Genomic DNA, 20,980 nt, shown 5'->3' on the forward strand with positions numbered 1-20,980 from the left:
TATATTTAAATTTTATGTAACTCATTTATTGTGTTTTTAAGTAGGCTTTAGAATGTCTTTGTTATTGGTGACCAAAAAAAATTTGAAGATTAATTTAAGTATTTTTTTTAAATTAAAAGTATTATTAAAAAAATTAAAATGGAATAGCGATCGAGAAAACGTTCTCTAATTTTTTAAAATTATTAAAATACACAACATATTTGAATAGGTTAATACGGGACATTTATCGGCATTACAGCCGTGGCCCAAAATGCCTCATTGTTCGTTATTTAGAAGGGCTTCTTAGTGCCCTGCCAGGAGTCGGTTTCCAGTGATCCCGCTCTGCACCTCCCCGCCCGTCGCAGCCTTTTTCTCCTTGCCTCCGCCGCACGCCCCGCCGCCCCTCCCCCTCATCGCTTCCTTCAGCCACACGAGCGTCTCGTCCTCCATTTCTGCCGCCACTGCACCATCCATGGCGAAGCCCCCGACCGCGAAGAAGGTGAAGCACGAGATGGAGATGTTTGGTGACGTCCGCGTCGACGACTACTACTGGCTCCGCGATGACTCCCGATCGGACCCGGATGTGCTCTCCTACCTCAAGGAGGAGAATGCGTACACCAATCTCGTTTTGTCTGGTAAACCTTTAGGGTTTTGCTTCATCATGTTGTGGGACCGGGAAATTAGGGTTTTGGTACTTTAAGCAGTCATGGCGGCTTTGGTAAATGCATACCATGATAGAGATCCAAAAGAGTATTTTAAGGGAGAATTATTGAGATTTGAATACTATTCTTTTTTCTTATTTTCGTCATCAAGAACAATTATTCAGTAGATAAGAAATGTGTTTCCTCCTTTGCAACCTGGGAGATCAAGGTTTAAGTTGAGGGAACAACGTCTGCTTACTTTGTCCCTCACCAAAGTGGGATCTTGCTGCACATTGCTTGATGAGGATAGGTTTGATTTCATTGTGCTGAAAAACCTTGCTTCTTAGAATTGCATTGCAAGCCATTTTCAATGTTTTGTTCTGTGTTCACCAGAATTTGAATATTCTCCCATGAAATCAGTGGTTGGCTGTACATGTGCTTGTATCATGTAGCGTATTGCTTGTTAGTGAATACGAACTGAAACACCATTGTCATGTCCATATTATTATTTCCCATTGCGAAGTTTTGACATTCTGACTCAGGATCACTTTCAGATGTGAAACAGTTTCAGAATCAATTATACACCGAGATAAGAGGAAGAATCAAGGAGGATGATATCACTGTGCCGATTAGGAGAGGCGGGTATTACTACTACAAGAGAACATTAAAGGGGAAGGAGTATGTGCAGCATTGCAGGCGGTGTATAAGAGATGGTGGTGCCGCTTCTGTTTTTGATGTCATGTCCACTGGACCTGAAGCATCCGAAGAACATTTAATCTTGGATGAGAATATTAAGGCTGAAGGACGTGATTACTACAGTATTGGGGCTTTCAAAGTATGTTATACCTATGCCCACCATTTATGAGATTAAATTTTTACAATATATTTTTTCTCATTAGTATGAAGTTATTATTTTCTTTTTCAGGTCAGCCCAAATAACAAGTTGGTTGCCTATGCAGAAGATACTAAAGGTAATGAGATCTATACTGTCTATATTATGGATATTGAGAATGGGACTCTTTTAGGGAAGCCTTTAACTGGGATAACGTCATATATGGAGTGGGCTGGTGATGACTCCCTAGTTTACATAACAATGGATGAGATCCTTCGACCCGACAAGGTTCATAAAACATGGTGCTTTTCTTTTTTTGTCACATCCAATGCTCTTTCACTAGTCAAACTAAGATCAATTCCTAGGTTTACCTCTTTACATGACTAATCAAAGATGATTTGCCTAAATTAACTATGGCAGCTATAGGTCTCTCCTTTGGTTGTGCGCAAATCATTTTTAACAGTTGTCCTTATTTAAACATTAGTTAAAACTAAAATTTGAATAGCAATGGTATCTACACCAGATGCTAATGCTTTTGTTCCCAGTGGCATGACCATGAACTGTAATTGATACATAAAGAGTTAGCCGACAGCCTGGAACTAGGTTTAAGATTTTGTAGATCAACATACAGCCAATAAGTTAATTTGTTATGTCATCATCCATTTGTACCTTGAACATAACAGGTACACTTGGTTTATTAGGGACAGTTATTATAGTAATTGAAAATTATGCCTGAATGTGTCTCTTGAATACTCTTTTATTGTTCAGGAGTCTAGCTGATTTAGTGAATTTACATTTTCTTTGATGCAGGAACACTTTGTTTTACAATGTTCAGTTACAGCACGTGCAATTCCTGAAGGTCTTTCAGATTTGCAATTGTGTAAAGCAAACACACAGAAAAATTAGAGGACTTTGATATTTGAGTACTAGAAAGAGCAGTCCACGAATTTGATGGCTTAGATGATTGGTTTTTATGCCCCAATGTACAACCTGAATTAATCATGCCCTCCAAATCTGTCCTTTTTTTTTCTGTTCATCATCTTTGCTGATGGTGACTTAGACCACTTGTTTTAACTTCATTTATTTGTCATTTTCTGATCTTCATGAAATTAATCAATGGATTATTTGAAAATGGCGACTTTAACATCATTTACCGATAGTTATCATCTGTTCCTTTTTTTCTTGGTTGCTTTTCTGGCCTTTTTTATATGTATAATTTTTTGACTGATTGGTTAGAGGAATCATTTGGTTATGGACATGCAATATATATGCACTTCTAACTTTATCTATCATGCCAAATTTTTTTGTCTCCAAACTCTGCTGAAGCTCATGATACTTTTAACTTTCTTGATTCTCATATTATAGTATTTTGTCAGGTTTGGCTTCACAAACTGGAGACTGATCAATCTAATGATCTTTGCCTGTACCATGAAAAAGATGACATGTTTTCTCTTGATATTCAAGCCTCTGAAAGCAAGCAATATTTATTTATTGCTTCGGAAAGCAAAACAACACGGTTCCTTTTCTATCTCGAAAAATTGAAACTAGAAAGCGGTCTTATGGCTTTGACGCCACGTGTTTCTGGCATTGATACAACAGCTAGTCATCGTGGCAATCATTTCTTTATAAAGAGGAGAAGTGATGAGTTCTACAATTCAGAGTTACTTGCTTGTCCAGTGGACAATGTAACTGAAACTACAATTCTGCTTCCTCACAGTGAAAGGTCTGGTTGAGTACACTTGCTGTATTTGTTGATTATTTTATGCCATTGTCTCAGTTTCTGCAAATAACCACCACAAGCAAGTTCTCTAGAATAGGAATTCTTGTGCTTTAGTTAAAATTTAAGTAAGTTTATCTTTTGAGGAAGAGTATATGCTTTGAGGACACTTGGTGTATTTTTTCTTTGTAGGTTACTATTATGTTGATGCCTTGAGTTTCTAGTTATTAGTTTTATATAAGATAATTTTATTTTCTGTAAAGTAAGTATAAGATAATGCAGTGATAAGGTTTCTTTTGGTGCTTCTTATGATTGTGATTTCATGTGTGTTTGTACAAATCTTGCTAGCGACTGGTTTAATTTTGATGGACTCTGGAATGTGGAAATGATTTTTTTTCCTCTGGTAGAATAATCATTGAGAAATAGGAAAGATTATTTTTTATTATGTAAAAGTTTCCTATTTTACTTGGGCCATCTTCCATGAGTTACAACAAGAATATGAAAGGCTCCTTATGTTGGGAAAGAGTTAAGAAAGACCCGAGAAACTTTGTTAGATATAATACGAAAGGATCTTATCATTCTTAGTTTGGCTAGTGACACTGCCCTCCCTCATTCTCGACAACATGGAAAAAAAAGTGGTTGACCTAAATAGATGTGATATAGTGCTAGTTATTTTTCTGTTATAAGAAATAAATAGAAGAATAGTTAAACAGAAGAATATAGTTAAGTTGGATGGATAAGAAGTTTCTTTAAGTAAAAGCTTTAGGTATCTTGGATCATTATTCAACAAGATGGAGAGATCAATGGAGATATTATTCATATAGTAAAAATAAGCTGGTTAAAATGACGAGGAGTGTTAGGAGTCCTGTGTGATTATCAGATAACTTTGAGATTAAAAGAAAAATTTTATAAGATAGTTGTGAGACCAACAATGCTTTATAGATCTGAGTGTTGGACAGTTAAGAAACAATATATATATAAAATTTGTATTGCTAAGATGAGAATATTGAGATGGATGTGTGGAGTTATTGAGAAAGATAAGACAAGAAATACTTTTATCCGTGAACAATTAGACATTGTTTCGATAGTGGATAAGATGAGAGAAAATCATATAAGATGGCATGAGCATATGCATAGGAGACATCTAGATGCGATAGTCAGAAGATATGAAATGATTAATGTTAATGGTACGAGGAGAGGTAAAGAAAGACCTAAAAAGATTTCAATAGAAACTATAAATAAAGATTTAAGTACTTTGAATTTAACTAAACATATGACTTTTTACAGATCTCAATGGTGGCAAAAGATCCATGTAGCTACCCTAAACAGTTGGGACTTATGGCTTTGTTGTTGTTGTTGTTTGTATGTTAAGGGGGGCCAAATATATAGTACATATAGAATGTTTTTCTCCTCATACGGCTCAAGCTCTAGAAAAATGATTTTGATTTTGGTATATCTTTCCATGTGTAATGTCAAATAGCAAAACACAAAATAATGAATTAGATTATAATTTGAGTCCTGGTTTTGTTTTTCCTTAAAAAAAAATCGTTCGTACTCATAGCTCAAGTTGGGTAATTCTGATGGAATTCGAAGGAAAATCCTTAGGCATCTATTGAACTGTCTCTCATCTCCTTTGTTTTGTCTCATCTTAAATCTATTTTGATTCCTCATTCAGATCCAATTTTTGAGGCAATCGAAAATAGTGTTTTCTTGTTGCGGAATCCTTTATCTTTGCTTTGAATCATTGGGTCTAGACATTACTTTGGTGATCCTTACTCCTTTCAAAAGGGCCTCAAAATGCCTTTTGATGCAAGTGTTCGGATCTATTATGACAGTTGTGAGACCAACAATGCTTTATAATGATTAGGTGCCTAACAGACCCCTTTCTCTTGGAAAGTCTTTTCCCAACATGACAAAAAAATTCATATCTTTTTGTGCAAACTAGTGCACTTATATCTGACTATAAATATTTGTTTGTATTCAATAGGTTAAAAAACTAGTTTTGACTTTTGACCACAAATTGTGCAAAAAAGCAAATTTGAAAGTTGGAAGAACATTATTTTTCTCTTTTAATTTTAAGGTCATCAAAATCCTAAGCAACACCAAGTGTACTTAAGAAGGTTTATACAAAATATCAAAAGCCTGAACTAGTTACTTGTATCATTGAATGAAGTTGTTATTAGATAGTGGTGTTGGTTTTTATAAGACAAGTATCACTACTAGATGGGTGAAAATAATATAATTAAGTGGTCATGTTATGTGTTGTGTATGAGAATAATAAATTGTATTCCAATCCAATTACTCCTAGAAAAACAAAATTTTCTTACTTGGGTAAGTTCATGCAAATGTGGAGTTGGAAATACTTTAATTTTATGGCTCTGCGTTAAATCTGCTCAGACTTATAGATACATGCATTAATTGCTAGCTAATATTATTAATGGACCAGTCTATTTCGATTACTAGATTTAGAAGGATAAAAAGGTTCTTGAAATAGTGAAGAGGAAGATTCTGGTCCTGTTTAATTGGAAACGTTGAGGTTGTCTAGTTTAGTTCTCCATTATTAGTTAGTTTACAAGTGCTCTGCAGCTTTGTTTCTTGATAATGTTTTACTAACGTATGGAATCTCTAGAAACTTGCTTTTGGCAACATTTTGATCTTGTATGCAACTTTTTATTTTTTCTGCAATATGCTTTTAATACTTGATGCAAATTTTTGCATAATATTTTGGAGTGTCCTCTAGTATTTTAGATTGTCAAGGTGAAGAGGTTAATGAAGTTTATGTTCCTTTCAGTGTGAAATTACAGGATTTTCAACTTTTCAATGACCATATTGTTGTTTATGAGCGGGAAAATGGCTTGCCTAGTATTACTGTATATAATCTCCCACCCATTGGTGAACCAATTGGACGACTCCAGAATGGTAGAACAGTTGATTTTATTGATCCAGTATATTCAGTGGATCCTGAAGAGTCACAATTTTCTTCCACCATTGTTCGATATTCATATAGCTCTCTGAGAACTCCTTGTTCTGTCTATGACTATGACATGAAGACAGGCATTTCTGTTTTGAAGAAGATTAAAACGGTAGAGTATAAGCTTAGTTGGATTTGAGATCATCATGGTTGTGAGCAACTTTACATAATTGTGCTTGTAAATTAGTTATTGAACTTTTTCTTCAATAACAACTAGTTTTACTTTGTATCTTACTTGTTAACAGTTGTGCATATTGCATAAACTTATCTGCTGTAACTAAGGTCCCATGGTTTGCTACTTTTTAAATTGTCAAGTAGAAAGATTGTTTTTGCATTGGTTTCGTTGTCTGTTGATTTTACAAAGTACAAACATGTATGGTCACCACATGCTTAATTCATCTGAAGATTGGATGATAGAAGGGGCTGTTGCACATCATGGTTCTAATAGAGACCAATGCTCATTAGATCTACTGGTCCATTTTATGGCCACTGGGCTGAATACTTAAAAGAAAATGGAAATAAATTTTCAACTTCTAAATTTTTAGAAGTGGCAAAACTGCCTCTTTTTGGAGACAAACAGAAGTCTTGTCAAACTTGTTTTTTTAGACTCCTCATTTTGATGAATGCCACAATGCTCCGGACCTGGTTTAGCTGCATTTTGAAATTTCATCATCCAGGGTTTCTGGGTGACCTTTAAGTATTCAATGAGTTGCTTTTTGGTTTTATTGTGAACTATACTTTGCCTCTGAATTTAAGTTTCTAGTTTACATTTTATAAAACAACAAAAATTACAAATGATGCCAAATGTTTATTACATCTGGTACAGATTGAAGGAACATGCATAGTTTGGTAAGGGGAAATTATTTTGACATGAGTAGTTGCTTGTTAGCATGTCAAATTGATTTTGTACTTTCAATTGATCAATCATCAAAATAGTGTCATGTCTTGTAAATGACAATTGCTTGTAATTAACTGGAGGTATGGTTTATTATATAGTTTTAAATAGTATAATAGAGTAACCAGCTGGCGTAGTATTAAGCTTTGTTTTAGACTGAAAAGTCTAAAAAATGATTCTGATGTTGCAAGGGTTTGATTTATTTTCTTGCTCTAGAGGTAAGAAATAGGCCATTTCTTCTGTTGTTATAGGTATCAAGCTAATTGTTACAGTGCAAAAAGAACAGGAATTATCTTAAAGGAAAATGCAGATAAGACAAATGAAGCCACAACTTTCTACTTGCTTCTCACATTAGTCTATATATATATATGTATATGTATATGTATATGTATATGTATATGTATATGTATATGTATATAAACCTATGATTATTTTCTTTGTTAATCTTTGAGATAATAGATCATTGTCTAAATCTTTTGGCACCTTCTAATTAACTAGTTCTTGAATCCAAGAGCTTGTACATCAACCTTTCCTTTATATGTTGCGTGTCTGCTTTTTGTTTTCAAACTGGTTGTCATGCTCAAGCAAATCTCTACATGCTTTCTTTCCTCATGTTACTTTGTGTTACAATATTTTTTTATTATCTAAAAAGCTTCTTTTTGACTCCTTTCAGGTATTAGGTGGTTTCGATCCATCAAGTTATGTGACTGAAAGAAAATGGGCAGTTGCTTCTGATGGCACCCAAGTGCCTATATCAATTTTCTATAAGAAGGACCTTGTAAAGCTTGATGGATCGGATCCAATGCTTCTTTATGGATATGGTTCATATGAGGTAACTTTTGGTTTTCTATTGTCTGCAACAGTTTGACAATCTTCCATACTGTTTATCTGAGGCAGACACTTGACCCATCTTGTTGTAATATCTTTATTAAAATGAGTAGAAAATAAATACTACTGTTCTAAGTTGTTAAAAGTTTAGTTGCTGACATGCACATCTTGCGACTTATTTAAGCAAGGTGCTTAAGACATCTGATCAGTCCACCTGCTGTTGGATGACAACTCACCTACATATATTTGTTGGCTTTTGTATGAGTGCTGATGTATCATAGATCTACTATTGATAGGCCATGGTTCATAATCTTGGTATATGCATTTCTATAGTTGAGATCTTCATATGCTGTATGATCCACAAGTATTTTAAAAATATTCATAATTATTTCTGAATAATGATGGCCTTTAAAACACATTACTTCTACTCCTCCTGATGGCTTAATTTATGAGTGGCAAGTAATGTTATGAGATAAGTTAAACCTAGTAGACTCTGGCTTTGATATTCACTCCTAATGAAAAACTGGTCTGAATTGCTTGAACCTGATCCTTTTTAATCTCCCATTATTAACTTAAATACTCTTTTAACTCTGTTTTTTTGTGGTAGCTCATTTGAGTGATTTCAATAGGCACTCGTGCGCTCGCCCAGGTGCACGGGCGAGGTGAGGCCCGACCCGAGCGCCTTGCTTCATTTCCAGGCGGTGCGCTTCAAAGAGGTGCCCGCCAGGGCGCTCGCCCAAGCCCAGGCGTCGGGCGCTTCGGGTGAGCACCCGTGTTAAACCAGGCGACCGAACCAGTGTTTTAGGTTTGGTTCAATTGAACCAACTAAAGCACTGATATCAGCCTTCCTCTCGCGACTTCCCAACCCTAACCCTGCTCATCGCTCCCGTTGCCGCTGCTACCGTTGCCATTGTCATCACTCATTGCTCTCGCTCTTGCTCCCACTATCACCGCTCGCCGCTGTTGTTGCTCGCTGCTACTGCTACCGCTGTCATTGTCATCGCTCATCGCTCCCATTGCCGCTTCTCACTACTACCGCTGCCATTGCCATTGTTGTTGCTCATCGCTCCCATTCCTGCTGCCATTGCCATTGCTTGCTGCTATTGCTGTCGCTACCACTTTCATCACTCGCCGCTCCCGCTCCCGCTGCTCTCAGTCAGCAATCTCGATCTTCCTCTTATATTCTTCTCACTTTGATAGTATACTGTTAACAGTATATTAACAATATATTGCTAACTGTATACTAGTAACGGTAGTTTTATTTATTAGATTAATAATATATTATTTTGATTTTTAATATTATTAATTTTTATTTATTTGAAATTATTGTTATTGTTTTGAATTTTGAGACTTTTTGTTAATGTGATATTGTGATTTTACAAGATTTTCTTAATTTAATATCATATTTTTATTTAAATAATTATATTTATTAATTGTATTATATATTTTTATATTTTAGCGCCTCGCTCGGGCGAGCGCCTAGCGCCTCGGGCGTTTTTGGACCTTGGCGCTTATCGCTTTTTAAATCGTTGGCTCATTTCTTGAAGTTTTAACTTTTTTTAGATAGAATCATCTTTGGTGGTTTTTACCAATACTATAGGTTAAACATCTAAAGTGAAATCCAATAATTTTCTTAGGATTTTGTTCCTTCCTCAAGAAAAGAAATTTTCAATAGTTTTGTGATTTTACTTACTAAGGTAGCTTTATATAATTTTTTTTGTAAACTTTTACATCTATTATTTACTTATGTAGTTTGTAGTTTTATCCTCAGTAGTGGTGGCAATACTCTTGCTAATTCTAATATGAAGACTATATCATTTTTTCTATGTTATGCCAATTATCTCTTTTATAATTGTAACTTACACAATCTTTTGGCACTATTTGTTGTTATCATCCTTGACAATGATAATTCTTTAAAGTTTTAATTCTTAGCTTACACTTTAGAATGTTTTGGACTTCACTCTAGTGGAAATCTATGTAAATTTACATATGGTGTAAAGGACCATCACTATAACATGTCCTTTCTGTATTTTATTTATTTTAGTTATAAACAAGGATTTAGAAATCGATCAGATCAGTATATACTAATTGGTATTTATCTGTCCGACTAGGTTTTGACAAGTTGAACTGTCACAGACTTAGCTGGAATTGCTTAAGTTGTGAGGCACCCTTGCGGCCAAGACGCGAAGCAGCCTTGTGCCAACTTTTCGGATTTAGCTAGGATTGCCTAAGTCTTGATGCGCCCTTGCGATATGCGACTGCAAAGGTCAGCCAATTTGCAACCTCACTCAGGTCCTGAAGGACTTTTAAACGAGAAAGTTGATTAGTTCGAAGAACGAGCGACATACAAGTCCCGACGTCTCGCAAAGAGGGAAGCTTTACAAGTAATTTTGCGAGCACCTTGCGTGCAAGAGAGAAAACAGAGAAAGGAGGAAAATAAGGACTTTCGAGGGTTGAATGGACAACTATAAGTCCACAAACAATTGCTCACCAGGTGCCCTGCGCGAAGGCAAGTTCCCGTCAAAAAAACGTGCGAACTTGTGAAGATTGTTCAACGCTTGACACTATATCGAAGCCCCATCCCCCATGGTGCCACCCGGGTGGTTCCAGGGTGCTGAGATGGCTGACGTTTCGTGTGCGTCAGTGGGCTGCAGAAAACAGCTCGTGGCATATGAAAACGGAGCTATTTTGGGATGTTTTGCTCGGTGCGGTTAGTGGTCGCACTGTAGCGCTGCAACTTGTTTGAACTTGCATTTTTACAAGCAAAAGAACACAAAATCATGGCAAAACATGCTTCCAAGCATCTGTACATGTAAACAAAAGCGACGAACAATTCGTTGAACGAAGTTGTTGCGGGTGCGCGCCGACCGTTCGTGACATTCTCCCCCACTTAACCTGTCGACCCCCTCGACGTTTGTTGGTAGTTGTTGATGACCGCTTCTTTATTGCGAAGGGCGTATTCGGGCTCCCAACTGGCTTTGGTTCGGGGAAGCTTTCGTCACTTCACCAACTACTTAGTCTGCTCGGCTCCATTGGGTAGCTTTATCTTGCAATCCGTTAAAATGGTTTCAACTCGCTTCTCGTAGGAGGCTCTAGTGGGGGGTAGCTGAGTTGGAATACTTCAGGAAGCATCTTGTGGATTTGAGTGGTAGGCCTTTAAGTTGCTAGCGTGAAAAACATTGTGAATTTTGAGCCACGCCGGTAACTGTAACTTGTAGGAGACATTGCCCACCCTACTGATAATTGGGAGGAGCCCTTCATACTTGCACACCAATCCTTTGTGTACTTTGTTCCTAAAGAATTGGAGTGATGCTGGTTGGAGCTTTTCCAATACCAAATCGCCGACTTTGAACTCTTGTGGTCACCTTCTCAAGTCTGCCCACTTATCTTTTTGGCCGCCTTCTCCAAGTAAGCCCGCGCAATATTTGTATTTCGGTGTCATTCTTTTGTAAAGTGATATGCTGACAGACTACTCCTAGTATATCCAATAGCCAAGGTGTGAGGAGTTGACGGTTGTTGTCTTGTAATGATCTCGAAGGGGCTCTTGTTGGACGCAGAGTTCCGCTGTAAGTTGTAGGAGAATTGGGCTATATCCAATAGCTTCACCCAATCTCGTTGGTTGGCACTCACGTAGTGCCGAAGATATTGCTCCAGGAGTGAGTTTATCCTTTCGGTTTGGCCGTCCGTCTAGGGGTGGAGGCTTGTGGAGAAGTATAACTTAGACCCTAACAATTTGAATAACTTAGTCCAGAATCGTCCCAGGAACCGTTTATCTCGATCACTGATGAAATTGTGTGGGACTCCTCAATACTTCACCACATTCTTTATCATCAGCTTGGCTGCCTCCTATACTGAACAGTGTAGGGGTGCAGTAATGACAGTTGCATACTTTGAAAATTGATCGACCACCACGAGTATCGATCCGAGTCCCCCTACTGCCAGTAAGCTTGATATGAAGTCCAAGGAAATGCTCTCCCACGACCTTTTTGGTACGGGCAACGGCTCCAAAAGTCCCACCGGCTTCCGCTGCTCCACCTTGTCTTGTTGGCAAGTGAGGCACGTTCGAACATATTCCTCCACATCAGTCCCTATATTTGGCCAGTAGAAGGCCCTCTCCACAAGAGCTAAGGTTCTGTGAATGCCCAGATGTCCAGCCCAAAAGGAATCGTGACACTCTCTTAAGAGCTCATACCTTAAATTGTCCACTCGAGGGACATAAACTCTATTCCCTTTTGTGTAAACGAGTCCCTCGTAGACCCAAAATCGTCGTGCCTTGCCTTCTTTGATGAGTTGCATCAGGGTTACTGCCTGAGGATGACTGTATAGTCCATCCCTAATCCTGGAAAGGAAGTTGGAGTGCAACTGACTTGCTTGGCCTTTGCCCTCCAATTGTACGACATTCACTCGCTCTACTTTCCGGCTCAATGCATCGGTCACGATATTTGCTTTTCCGGGCTTGTACTCCATTGTCATATCAAACTCAGCTAGGAAGTCTTCCCATCGTGCTTGCTTTGGGGAGAGTTTCTTCTGAGTTTGGAAATAGCTCAAAGCGATGTTGTCTGTCCTCAGCACAAATCGCAATCCAAGAAGGTAGTGCTGCCAAACTTGTAGACAGTGGACTACCGCTGTCATCTCCTTCTCGTGCACTGGATACCGTCGCTTTGTCTCGTTGAGCTTGCGACTCTCGTAGGCCGCCGGATGACCCTCCTGCATGAGTACTCCCCCAATAGCGAAATATAAAGCATTTGTATGGACTTCGAAGGCTCCCTATAGTCCGGCAATTTGAGCACCGGTTCTTCCAACACAGCAGCCTTCAGATCTAGGAATGTAGCTTCACATTTGTCTGACCACCTCCAAGGTTGCTCCTTATTTAGCAACTCCGTGAGTGGAGTTGCACGCTTCGAATACCCCGCTATGAAGCGTCGATAGTAGTTGACGAAACTAAGGATCTCAACTCTGGCACCTTTTTTGGAGTTCGTCATTTCGTAACAGCTTGCACCTTTGATTGGTCCATCCGAATGGAGCCACCATCGATTCGATGCCCTAAAAACAAGATCTCCGTTTGAGCAAAGTAACACTTCTCCCTCTTCATGAACAAAGTGTTCTCCCTGAGAACCTTGAAAATTGTCCGAAGGTGCTCGACGTGCTCCTCGAGCGTTTGATTGTAGACGACGATATCGTCCAAGTAGACGACCACAAACTTATCTAAATATTCGTTGAATAATTGGTTCATAAGAATGCAGAACGTGGCCGGAGCGTTGGTTAAGCCGAAAGGCATCATCAAGAACTCAAATGCAAAAATAATCCCGTAAAATAAGACAATTTATTGCCCTCACGTTGAGGATAAGGTCTTTATTGCACAAACTTTGGGGGTTAGTGAGGGAAGCTTGCTAGTTCCTTATTTGGGTCTCCCGCTCATATCCACAGGCATTCACAAAACTCACTGTCAGCCTATCTTGCAAAAAATAAAGAATAGAATTTCTTCTTGGAAAAATAGGTTTCTATCAAAAGCAGGACGACTCGAACTCATCCGTTCGGTATTGCACTCCTACTCTATATATTGGTGTAATGCATTTTTTCTGCCTGCTGGACTTCTCCAAGATATTGAACGGTTATTAATGAACTTCTTCTGGAATGACACAAATGATAAGGCAATGCATATGGTAAATTGGGATAGCATTTGCAAACCAAAAGATGAAGGGGGGCTGAACTTGAGAAATACTAGAGATTGGAATCAAGCATGTCTGGTACAGCAATTGTGGGATCTTTTGCAAAACAAATGTTCCTTATGGTCACATTGGGTTTCTGCTAGGTATCTTTCAGAGGAATCAATCTGGGAAATTTCAACAAGAACATACCACTCTGCAGCTTGGAAAGGAATTTTAAAGGCAAGGAATTGGCTAATCAAACACATTTCCTATGCAATCTCTTCTGGAACTAGTACTAATATGTGGTACGATCCTTGGGTGAATGGGAAGAGTATATTTCAATTATATGGTGACAGAATATGAAAAGATCTTGGGGCTCCCAAAGATTGGAAGGTTTCTGAGTTCATTGCTAACGGTACCTGGTTTCTCCCTAATCCCATTTCTCCCGAAATGTTATCACTTTGGCCGACTATTATAGCTATTCCAATCAGGAACAACTCTTCAGATATACTTATTTGGCCTCATGACAATGGCAAATTTAGTGCCACATCCGCATGGAATCAAATTAGGCAAAGAAATAACAAGTGGGTCCCAAGCAGTTGGACATGGGATCGACCGGGATCACAAAGACATTCCTTATGTACATTGCAGGCCCTTCTCAATAAATTACCTACAATAGACAATATGAAAAGAAGATGTATCTATCATGTTAACCGATGCTCCCTTTGTATGCAACAAGAAGAAACTGTTGACCACCTCTATTTTGCTTGTGATTATACAAAATGGATATGGAAGGAGATTCTCCAGCGATTTGAACTCAATAGACTACCGCAACCAAACTTGCACCAAGAACTATGCGACCTCATGCAATGTTTCTCAAGAAAGGGGCCTCTCACACAACTGGCAAAGGTTACTTTCAGATGCGCTATTTGGTGGATGTGGAAGGAGAGATGTAACAGAATATTTGAATTCCAACAAACAAACAATGCTCAGCTATTGAAAGAGATTATTAGAGACTCAAGATCCTGTATGGAGCAAGATCTCAAAACGGTGCAGTTTACCCAAAGAGAAAAAGATATTTTTATCAAATTCAATTTTGCTATTAGCTAAAGATCTTGGGAATGATGCCAAATTATGTACCCACAGGTAGTTTTGATATATCTGGATAAACATTTTCTTTGATGATTGTAATTAGGAGTTATAGTCTACAGCATGTGTAGTCATAACTATGAGTTACTTACTTGGCTTTGTCTATTACTTGTATAGATAAAGCTATTTGTAGAAACTTTACACATAATCAATTTACTTTTACTTACAAAAAAAAAAAAGAACTCAAACGCTACATACCCGGTCACGTAGGTAGTCTTCGCTTCGTCGCCTTTAGCAATGCGCACCTGTCAGTATCCCGACCGGAGGTCGAGTTTGGAGAAATACTTGGCCTTACCCAATTGGTCGAACAAGTCCGCGATGAGTGGGATTGGATACTTGTTCTTCACCGTCACTTTGTTGAGGGCTCGATAATCGACGTATAGTCGAAGGCTCTTATCTTGTTTCTTTTGGAAGAGAACTGGAGCTCCGAATGGTGCTTTAGAACTGCGGATGAGACCACCGCTTAGCCGTTCATCTAACTACTTTATGAGTTCTGCCAACTTACTTACCAAAAAAAAAAAAGTTCTGCCAACTCAGGAGAGGGCATGCGGTATGGTGGTCTCGCTAGAGGCTTCACTCCTGGCTCCATCTCGATATGATGATCCACGCCTCTGCGTGGTGGGAGAGTCTTCGGCTACTCGGGTGGCATAACATCTGTGAACTCCTTCAGCACGTTAGCCACCACAGCAGGTTCATGAATGGCCTTCTCGTCGAGTGGCTCTACATAGCAGCCACAAATGTTAATTTTCCTTTTCGTACATCTTTCTTTAGTTGTAATACTGATATCTGTTGGGGTTCTTTGGTTCCTATCCGAGAGACATGAACCACATAGGGGTCGTCATCTCCCATCATACATAGGGAGTTTAGGAATGACATTGACACCAACTTCGCTGCATGCATGAATTCCATTCCAAGAATCACTTGGAAGTCGTCCAGTGGCACCGCCATCATGTTAGTACTCTCGCTCTATGTTCCGATCTTGATGGGTACTCCCTTTGCCAACCCGGAGATTTGCTTGGCCCCCGAGTTCACCGCCTTCATTCGACTTGGGTTCTTCTCCAAGATCTCAACCCAAGTCGTTTTGCTTCTCGATCGGCAATAAAGTTATGGGTAGCGCTTGTATCCACCATTGCATGGGTTGTTTGGCCATTGAGCTTAATGTCCACATACATCAGGTCGCTACTCCCTGCTTTCAATGACTTTGCCTCCACTTGACCCTGTAATGCATTTAACAAATGCATTGCTCCCATTCGGGGACCTTGCGACTCGTCATCGTCGCTGCTAGATTTTGAACTGCTTGAACTGAGGGCGATGACTTTGCCCTTTTATGATTTGGGAGGATGGATGGAAGCTGTTAAAGCATTGAGTGCCTGTTTCTGTGGGCACTGCCTCACCATGTGCGGCCCTCCGCACAAGAAGCATCTGCCAGGTTTCGGGGCCTTGCCTTTTGAGCTTGGCCCTTTGTGGGAACTCTTCTTCCTCTGTTCACCTCCGGGTTCCTTTTCTTGAGAATATTTCGGAGGGCAGTTTCCTTAAGATTGTTTTCTTTTTCTCGAGTCCTCCGAGGAAACAAAGTCGGTGAGCTTTTCTACGGCAGCAATTGTCCCGATCACATCGGTGACATTCCTTGGATGCAGTTCTTGTTGAGCCCATGACTTCAAACCATCGAGGAAGCTGAATAGTTTATCCTTCTCTGTCTTGTATGTCCAGCATTAGTACAGAAAATTGCTTCATGTAGTCTCGAATGGAAGTACTTTAGCGGAGTTGCCTTAGTTTCCTCCTTGCGACGAACTCGGTGTTCTTAGGTAAAAACTGAGTTCTCAACTCTCGTTTTAAGTCCTCCTATGTGTTCACCCGGCATCGACCTTGTTGGATCTCCTCCCAACGGGTTCGCCACCAAAGTTTTGCATCCCCATTCAAATACATGGTTGTTATCGAAACTTTGGTTTCTTCAGAATCAGGCCTCGTAGCTCGAAAGTATTGTTCCATGTCGAATAGGAAATTCTCTAGCTCTTTTGCATCTCTGGCACCTCCATAACAATGCGGCTCGGGTGCTCTCAAGTTTTGTGCCGGTGCAACGTGGGTGTTGCTTCCTCCCGCATTCAGTGCCCTTCTGAGCATGGTCACCCTGGAAGTGAGTTCTGCCACAACATCATGCAGATGTTGCACGGAGTCTTTGGTGTCGTTTGACAGTCGGTCGACTAGAGCCTCAACCTTGTCGATCCGAGATTCAGCTTCTTCTTGCAATCTCTCTACCCCGAGAATCCTTCGGTTGGCGCTCTGGATTATGCCTCCTCCGCTCACGGAGAGTAGCCAACTTCTCGCTCATCATGTTCGCTGTCGCGCTCCTCCTGAGCGGCTCCAATAGCATGAGAGCGAGTATGCACTTGCAGCCCACTTGCGGCTGCTTGGGGCAAGGGTTCGGCTTGCCCCATCTTGCTTGATTTGCCACGATGCTTTGCCATGGCGAAATTGCGAAGTTCCTTCGATGCTTGCTCGAATTGCTCGCCTGCTGATACCACAATGTCACGGACTTAGCTGGAATTGCCTAAGTCGTGAGGCACTCTTGCGGCCAAGACGCGAACTTAGCTTTCGTTGCCTAAGTCACGAAGCACCCTTGCACCAACTTCTCGGACTTAGCTGGGATTGCTTAAGTCTTGATGCGCCCTTGCGATATGCGTCCGCAAAGGTCAGTCAATTTGCAACCTCACTCAGGTCCCGAAGGACTTGTAAAAAAGAAAGTTGATTAGTTCGAAGGGGGAAGTCTCGACGTCTCGCGAAGGGGAAAGCTTTACAAGCAATTCAGCGAGCACTTTGCGTGCAAGAGAGAAAACAGAGAAAGGAGGAAAACAAGGACTTTAGAGGGCTGAACGAACAGCTGCAAGTCCACAAACAACTGCTCACCGGGTGCCGGGCGCAAAGGCAAGTTCCCGTCAAGAAAATGTGCGAACTTGTGAAGATTGTTCAGCGCCCGACACTATACCGAAGCCCTATCCCCCATGGTGCCACCAGGGTGGTTCCAGGGTGCTGAGATGGCTGACGTTTCGCGTGCATCAGCGGGCTGCAGAAAACAGCCCGTGGCACGCGAAAACGGAGCCATTTTGGGCTGTTTTGCTCGGTGCGGTGAGCGGTCGCACTGTAGCGCTGCAACCTGTTTGAGCTTGCATTTTTACAAACAAAAGAATACAAAACCAATGTGAAACATGCTGCCAAGCATATGTACATGTAAACAAAAGCGACGAACGGTTCGTTGAACGAAGTTGTTGCGGGTGCGCGCTGATCGTTCGTGACAGAACAGGTGAAATCACCCAGTATGATTATATTACAGGGCTTTACTGGCCAAAATCAAACCATCTGGTAGTCTTATTATTTTTTGACAGCTTTGGAAACTATCTTTTTTTGTCTTTTAGTGCTTTCCTCCCATGATCCTCTTTCTCTATTTCTCTCTCTCACTTATCTCTCTCCTCTCCTCCACCTCTTCCTTCTTATCATTGTTTTTGACCTGTTTGAGAACTTTTAACTATTGTTCTTTTTTTGTTTTTTCTTTCCTCCCACACACTTCTCTCCTCAATTTCTCTCTTTATGTATCACTCCCCTCCTCTTCCTTAGTTTATCACAGTTGCAGCCTGCTATGTTGTCACCACCATCTCTTCTTATAAGAGCCATCACCTCCTCTGCATGCCTCCTCTGCTTCTCCTCTTCCATAGCTTCTTCAAATTCTCTTGGTCCGAACACTACCAACACATAACAAGTGGCGATACATCAGTCTGTACCAGAATCATACCAGTCTGATTGTCAATAAGTATTGACATCAGACTAAAATCTTAGACCTTGGTTATAAGTGAGTATAATATATTTTTCAATAGAATTGTTGTTTGTATTACATTATCTCTAGGTTCCATATGTGTGCCAGCTTACAGACATAAAAATTTGTTGATTCTATAAGTTGGACTTGTTCATTATGCTTTTCTCTATATTTTTATTTATTTATTGTGTCCTCTATGTTATTGTTGAGATTGCATATTTTTGGCTCCTCAGTGTTGTAGCATGTTTTCTGAACTCAGGTCTGCATGGATCCTAGCTTCAAGGCATCAAGGTTGTCTTTGGTAGACAGGGGCTTTATATTTGCAATAGCTCACATTCGCGGTGGTGGTGAAATGGGGAGACAGTGGTATGAAAATGGGAAGTTACTGAAGAAGAAAAACACTTTCACTGATTTCATTGCTTGTGCAGAATACTTAATAGAAAATAAATATTGTTCAAAAGAAAAACTTTGCATCAATGGGAGGAGTGCAGGGGGATTGTTGATTGGTTCTGTCCTGAACATGCGGCCTGATTTATTCAAGGTAGCTGTGGCTGGAGTTCCATTTGTTGACGTTGTGACTACTATGCTTGATCCAAGCATCCCACTGACTACTTCTGAGTGGGAGGTACTTTGTTTCTACCTTTAATATTATTTGTTGTCTTGCTATTTCGGCTGCTAAAGAAAGTTGACTTGTGAGCAAGTTGCTGCATTTACAAATAAAATGCTATTCTTATTCTCGCAGACATGCTTTAAACTTGCTTTTTCACTTAAATAATCATAATTTCTCTTTTTGTTTCTTTAAGTTAACTCTTCTTTAATTGAGCTACTTCTTTGGAGTTGCTAGAACAAAGTGTATATGTATTTTGTTAAACTTATATAACCTTTTTTACAATAGGTGTCTCATGAACATGTTTCATGCTACCTGATATTAAATGGTAGTCTTAGGGCTGTGGTTGTTCCCATCAATTGAACTTTGACTATTTTTGGTGCTGGTGCAGGAATGGGGTGATCCAAGGAAGGAGGAATTCTATTTCTATATGAAATCATATTCTCCAGTTGATAATGTGAGTGCTGATTTCCCTACTTGTTTCATTTATTTGCAGAATATCTTGGTTTATTATATTATATTTTTCATTTTTCTATTTGCTCTTTGTTTGCTGTCCCATGACATACATTATCTTAGAGTTGTTTCCTTGCCATTTTCAATGCCCAAATGCTGTCATTGTACCATAGCTGCACCTTTTGTTTCTCTCTCCTCTTTCCTTTTGTGAATTTTGGATATATAAAACTAGATATTGTAGTGTATATTTTGGAAGACATATTAGCTTAATAGAAATGCTGCAACTCAGTCCCAAACTAGATGCACGAGTTATGATCATGGTGCCCATCCAGAAGTGCACTGTCCCTTTCAGTCCAAGATTGAGAAATAAAGGCAAAATTCATGTCTGAGGTAGTAGGATAAGAAAAAGTGAATAAATACGCATGAATGGAGCATGCAACAGATCTTTTTTGAAAGAAAATATGTTGCAGATCACTAGACCAATTGAACTATAAACCCAAAAGAAATTAAAAGATAAAAACTGAAACTGCAACCATTAAAGCAAGATTGTAACCAACAACTATGCAAGCACAACCATAGTTGCTCCTGTTATTGGCCAAGCAACCATAGTGAGCAGCAACTGCTACGCAACACAAAGTGCCGAACTTTCAATAGCTGTTGGCTAGGCAAGCAGCAGTATATGCTGGCCAGCAGCCAAAAGCTGTTGCGTCTTAAGTTTTTTCTGACTCTGCAGCTGCCATCCTGCTAATGATGGCCTTTGTTCATTTATGATGTTACTAACAGTATATATACATCTTAATTGTAAGTCAGCTATGCTTAATGACTACTATTATGTATTCTTATTAGAGAACTATATTTTGTTATGTGTATTAATGATGCAATTTGTGTTGGTTGCTGTTTCTTATTGTTTTTAAGTGTGCTAATGTTATATTTGGTTCATTTGCAGATAAAAGCACAGCATTATCCTGACATTCTTGTTACTGCTGGTTTGAATGGTAAAGTGGAACCCTGTAGATTGCTTATATTATCTTGCCTCCTTTCATGTTCTCTAAGCATGTTTACTGTTATAGATCCACGGGTGTTGTACTCGGAACCAGCTAAGTTTGTTGCCAAGTTGAGAGAACTGAAGACTGATGACAATATTCTCCTGTTTAAGTGTGAACTTGGTGCTGGCCACTTCTCAAAATCTGGAAGGTAATTGCTTCGTGGTGCTATTTTTGATTACTGCACACTTGTTCCTTAGTTCTCTGTTTTTATTCTTGAGTAGTCTTTACATTTAGTATCTTCTTTTGCCATTCTCTCACTCTTTTAAAAAATTAGCCAATTAGTGTGGAAGATTTTTGGATTCATCAGAGGTTATCATGTGTGATCCTGATCACAATTTCATCTAATAATTCCATCAAAGCTCTTTGAAGCTTCAGTTCTTATTCAGGATCGACAGGGAAATATATTGTA

General features: G+C 39.4%; 1 protein-coding gene across 3 annotated transcripts in view; it reads left to right on the forward strand.

Annotated features, from left to right (window-relative positions):
* Nucleotides 1-248: 248 nt before the first annotated feature.
* LOC103981746 (uncharacterized) overlaps nt 249-20,980 on the forward strand; it is a 22,601-nt gene continuing 1,869 nt past the window's right edge. For all 3 annotated transcript variants that reach the window (XM_065145307.1, XM_065145308.1, XM_009398483.3), the window contains exons 1-10: nt 249-614; nt 1,175-1,455; nt 1,546-1,740; nt 2,829-3,175; nt 5,961-6,252; nt 7,709-7,867; nt 18,725-19,090; nt 19,464-19,529; nt 20,472-20,520; nt 20,596-20,719. In XM_065145307.1, coding sequence (XP_065001379.1) covers nt 452-614; nt 1,175-1,455; nt 1,546-1,740; nt 2,829-3,175; nt 5,961-6,252; nt 7,709-7,867; nt 18,725-19,090; nt 19,464-19,529; nt 20,472-20,520; nt 20,596-20,719 — 2,042 coding nt within the window. In that variant the 5' untranslated portion in view covers nt 249-451. The remainder of the gene's footprint in view (nt 615-1,174; nt 1,456-1,545; nt 1,741-2,828; nt 3,176-5,960; nt 6,253-7,708; nt 7,868-18,724; nt 19,091-19,463; nt 19,530-20,471; nt 20,521-20,595; nt 20,720-20,980) is intronic.

Source organism: Musa acuminata, chromosome BXJ3-4, assembly GCF_036884655.1.
Source record: "Musa acuminata AAA Group cultivar baxijiao chromosome BXJ3-4, Cavendish_Baxijiao_AAA, whole genome shotgun sequence".
Lineage (NCBI taxonomy): Eukaryota > Viridiplantae > Streptophyta > Magnoliopsida > Zingiberales > Musaceae > Musa > Musa acuminata.